Source organism: Penaeus vannamei, chromosome 22 (assembly GCF_042767895.1).
Source record: "Penaeus vannamei isolate JL-2024 chromosome 22, ASM4276789v1, whole genome shotgun sequence".
NCBI lineage: Eukaryota > Metazoa > Arthropoda > Malacostraca > Decapoda > Penaeidae > Penaeus > Penaeus vannamei.
This window is the reverse complement of record NC_091570.1, coordinates 10,817,165-10,822,164: the sequence shown is the minus strand read 5'-3', so window position 1 is coordinate 10,822,164 and position 5,000 is coordinate 10,817,165. Positions and strand designations below refer to the sequence as shown.

The following is a 5,000-nucleotide window of genomic DNA, read 5'->3' as shown; positions in this document are numbered from 1 at the left end:
CATGGGATGGAAGAGCACGAAAGGCGGACATGAACGTACGGAAAAGCAGACTCAGGGTGGCGCAGGACAGGAGACATGAACCGCAGATAAAAAAGGACGTAAGGAGGAGGAACGGCAGATAAGATCGGACCTCGGTGGCGCAGCAGGACAAGCGCAAGGTGAGACGGAAGCTGGAGGGACCAGCGACCGCGACAAGACGGCCGGCGAGGAGGAGAAGCGGAGGCCACGGCGAGTGACATCGGAGGGAGGGACGGACGCAGGATGTCGCCGTAGCCTGAGGACGGACAGCACCGTGGCCGCAGGACAGCCCCGGCACTGCACTCTCAGGACAGGCCGGCACGCCGCCTGCACGCTCGGACAGGCCACCATTAGGTCCCCCGTATCAGGTATCAGCTGAGTGCTCCCGCCCAGCCTCTATCTACTCTTTACATGATTATGTTGTAGCTGTCAACATTCGGTTTCCTGGAGCGCCTTATCTGGCTTTTTGTCTCTCCGTAATCTCTATCTGAGAACTTATTTAATTCAATATTCTGCCCTGGGCTCTTATCTCCCGCATTCCCTGCCGGCCTCCTCGGCCACCCACCTCTCCTCCCTCTCACACTGCCGACCAGCTCCTCTCGGCAAAATATCCTAAAGTGAATTATAAAAATGTGACAGGTGTTCTTCCCGCTGGTGGTCTGGGGAGACGAGGCCGGAGGAGCTTCTCCCCAGTAGCCATTTAGTAGCCAATATCAGGTATCAGCCTGGCTTGACCGCTTCATTGCCTCGGACGGCATCTCCGCCCCAGTCCTCGGGCCTCGCGGCGACCAGGCGACGCGCGGACGCCTCTGTGGGCCCTGGCGAGGCAGCGCCGGCGAGTCTCTCGAGGCACTTTCTCGGATTGCAGAAAAGAAAAGCAAACGACAAACCAACGACAGACTTTACGGTAAAATTAGAAACAAATCTCAAGTTCTAATCTAAAGCCTGCGCCACAGGCAAAGAAATCGGAGGCGGCGCAGGTAATGGCGTGGAAGATAGTGGACCGCCCCGGGACCGCAACCGTAACCTTACCTGCTGACCTCGGCTACGTCACACCGCGTCATGTTACACACACTCCCTCGCACACAAGGATCACACAAAGGATGTATCGCAAAGCTAGGCCCTCCTTAGTCTTTGAATATTAAATAGGAGGAATGCAACGCTGGGCCTCTGGTGAATGAATGCATCTGTCCCGCTGCACCTGGCGTCGGCTTAGGGGAGGCTGAGGCGGCAAGTGCGGAGGGAGGGCGGGGGTTAGGACACCGTTACAGGGGCCTCCAACTAGACCTGGATGTGCAATACCAATGGTTGCTCAGGAGAGCTGATCGAAATTCTAACAGTTAAATACTAACTCAAATTGCTTCATGGGATTATTAGCATTATTAGACAAAATAAAGTAATTGTATTTCAGTTTTGTATTTCATGTCAAGCCTACATAAGTGTATTGCTACAGAAAGTAACAATATCCAAAGCTTGGATACATACATCAACACGTAGGGAAGTGGGGGCGGGCCCCTCCCTTGTGTAGGGGGTGGCCCCAGTACGTTAGGAGCTCTGGAGCCGGACCTGTAAATATACACCAGTACGTCACGCAAAGCTCCTCAAGAAATCATTAAAATGACAGTAAATAATCATCAGTCATAGCTTTTGGAAAAGCTATTTCATGAAAAATCAAAATTTAATTTAAATCTATAGTCATGAAGCACTGAGCGTGATGGCAGTTATTCACTCAGGGTGGCGCGCTCCCACCACGCGGGAGCCGCACCTCAGGGGTTAATGTGACTTTGGGATGACTGCAGTGTTAGGCAAAGAAGCAGGGAAGGTATTACACACCGTCATGTCTTACTTACACCAGGGAAGCTACACCTGCGCAGCTGCGCTTGGGCACCTACACCGGGGCTCCACAGGTCTCTACCTACCGCTCTCACGGCCTCAACGCTCGCTAACATGCCTGCGCTCCCCTTCGCCGCCTGACCGGCCTCTACGCGCTCTCTGGGGCTGGCTGGGGACATGCCACTAATCCTGAACTACGGAACTGTGTTTACCTTTTACGTGTCACTAAACTACCTACTTACTAACCCGTGTGTTGAAACATGTCCCATGCTGTCTCTCTATAATTATCGACGTACATCAAACTAAGGCGTCGTATTGTTCTCAGGCAGTTCAGTTTACCTACAACATATGAGGAGCGCCTTTCAACCTCCACATAGCCATTAGGGCAAGTCAAACTGAGCATATACATGATCACGAACTTGAGATCAAGAAAAGTTGTCATCCTTACTTCACGTCTATCTTTATCGTAAGTTTATTTCTAAATTCTGTTTTTTACCCCATTTTAACACTCACACAACCAGACTACACACTTCCAGTATTCACGGGCGTCAACGTAACTTCATATTCTAAAAGTGTATATTTTATCATTGGCTTGTGACCTCTGACCTCAAAAATGAACATCCATCTCGCCATCAGCTTTCTAATGCCGTGTTTGTTTTTTTGTTTTGTTTTTTTTGTTTTTATCCGGAGATTGCAAGGTGCGAATTCTGCCTGAAGTCGGCCGTTATGATCAGAAACGTTGTTTTTATTTATATCTTTCTTTACGTTTGGGGAAATTTAAACTAATAATCTCGTTGGTTTTAATCGTCAGACTATGCACGTGTCCAGAGGAGCAGAGACGCTGATCTCTTCGGCTACGAGAAACTACTTTACAACTTTTCACTTACATTTCTGTTCGCTTCTCTTGCCTCCACTTTCTGCGTGCCTTGGGAGACCTTTGCATCATTCAAGCACAATGTACGTATTTCCTCCGTAAGTAAGTCACAGAATACAATGATCAATGCAGACAATGACAGCCATTTTAGTCGGGTGAATTTTAAGACAGCCGGATCTGTGAAATTTGAATCGAAAAGTGATATCCAGACAATAGTTTTTTTCTCTCCTCTTCGGAATCGATCTAGATAATGACAGTGTTTATGAAAGCTTTTATCTGTTGAGGCTTTTATTATCTTGGTCAAATCGATTAAGATATTTTCTCTCGAGTGATCACAACACACAAGGCGTTCCGAGAATCCTATCATCATTTTCGAACTTATATTCTGAAAAATCACAATTCCTTTGGTTATCATTACTATCTTTTATAAATCTAATTTACGTTCTATTTTTTCAGTTTTGTTTCTGTGACATGAATAAAAGAACAGGTAAAAGACATCGCTGATTATGCATTGTTTATCATTCACTTATTGATATGGCAAACATATCTTCCTAATCATCACGGTTCTCTTTGCCCACTTTCCTTCCCCAGACTTTTGTCTTCACATTTCTCGCCATCCCCTTCCTTCCTTTACTTCAGCTCTTACGGTCTTTATGCGACGCCACACCCACACTTCCTACGTTCATTTACCCTCCCTTCTCGCTTCTTATCCTTCTGTTTTTCCCTTTCCCTGTTTGTCCCCCTCGCCCATTTACCCTCACTCACTCCCCTTCCACTCCCCCTTTCTTCCCCCTACACCATTTACCCTTCCTCCCCTCCTCCTCCCATTTTACCCTCCCTCCCCTCCTCCTACCCATTTCTCCCCCCCCCCTTCCCCTTTCCCCACTGAAGCTCCCCCGCGCCCCCGCCCCCCCCAAGTGTCCCCACCATCGCCCCCACATCGCTGCGTGACTCCTTCTGCCTCCCTCGATAGCAGTCGACGCATCCTGTCCCCCTTGCGCGACCACGGCGAGCGTTCCTCTGCGCCGCGGTGCCGTGTGAACGCCACGGACGCCGCTATGAGCCGTGACATTTGTCCGTGTTAACTCCGCTGATAAAACCGCAGCAAAAACCCCGGCATCCCCGCCAACTAATCTAAATGCAAATAAAAACCTGTGCATGAGGTAATAGAGCACATAAAGATTGTGCAAATTGCCTAAAATTTCTTGCTACAGGAACGTGTACATGTCTACCCCGCTTACTGTTACACGGTTGACATGGCCATGAGCACCAGGAGAAGGGCTGCTCTCATGCACAAGCCCCTTGCATGATTTCGCTTGGCGGCGGCGACGAAACACGCGGAACCGACGGCGGCGATTCACCCGCAAAGACACGGAATCAAACATATAGTCTAAATAGGGGTTTCTGTGAATGTGCAACAAGCGTGTGTTTCTATTCTATGTAATATATATATATATATATATATATATATATATATATATATATATATATATATATATATATATATATATATATATATATGCATGAGTGTGTGTGTGTGTGTGTGTGTGTGTGTGTGTGTGTGTGTGTGTATGTGTGTGTGTGTGTGTGTGTGTGTGTGTGTGTGTGTGTGTGTGTGTGTGTGTGTGTGTGTGTGTGTGTGTGTGTGTGTGTGTGCGTGTGTGTGTGCACATACATATTCTAAGTTTGGCGTGAACCATCAGAGAGAGTAATTAAAACACAACTTTTATCCCTCCCCTGAGGCGGGTCGGACTGAGTGTGGAGTCGGCATGAAGCAAAGGAGAGCAATGAGAGTCGGGGCTGAAGCGGAGATGAAGGGCGAGGCGCTGAGCGTCAGAGGGAGCGACAGCAGGGCTCGGGAGAGGGTACCAGGGTTAGGGGCAAGGGCGCTCGAGAGAGAGAGAGAGAGAGAGAGAGAGAGAGAGAGAGAGAGAGAGAGAGAGAGAGAGAGAGAGAGAGAGAGAGAGAGAGAGAGAGAGAGAGAGAGAGAGAGAGAGAGACCATGGCCAAGTCCGCCTTCACAACGACTCTCGAGAAACATAAAGAGGCTGCGACTCCTACTTTAAGTCGCGCTCTTGATGCTCGGAAGGTCCGGCGGAGGCCACTGCGGGGCTTACCCTGATACCAGTCTGAAAGTGGAAAATGTTCAGTTATCTGCGGCACGTGAGAGGCGGGCGTAGGGAAAAGGGGGGAGATGGGGTGCGGAAAGATGCCGATGAAAGGGAAGTGAGGTGGATGATGATGATGCCGAGGAGAGAGGAGAAGGAGGAGGAAT

At 49.1% G+C, this 5,000-nt stretch overlaps 1 protein-coding gene across 11 annotated transcripts in view; it reads right to left on the bottom strand.

The window, feature by feature from the left end:
* Positions 1 to 5,000, bottom strand: part of LOC113809825 (dachshund homolog 2) — a 109,956-nt gene that overhangs the window by 43,425 nt on the left and 61,531 nt on the right. For 7 of the 11 annotated variants that reach the window (XM_070136530.1, XM_070136529.1, XM_070136533.1 and 4 more), the window contains one exon: positions 1,504 to 1,584. The exons of 2 other annotated variants lie outside the window; for them this stretch is intronic. In XM_070136530.1, the coding sequence (XP_069992631.1) occupies positions 1,504 to 1,584 (81 nt within the window). Of the gene's footprint in view, positions 1 to 1,503; positions 1,585 to 4,842; positions 4,855 to 5,000 lie in introns of all 11 variants that reach the window. 2 more of the 11 variants (XM_070136523.1, XM_070136531.1) reach the window with 2 other exon arrangements.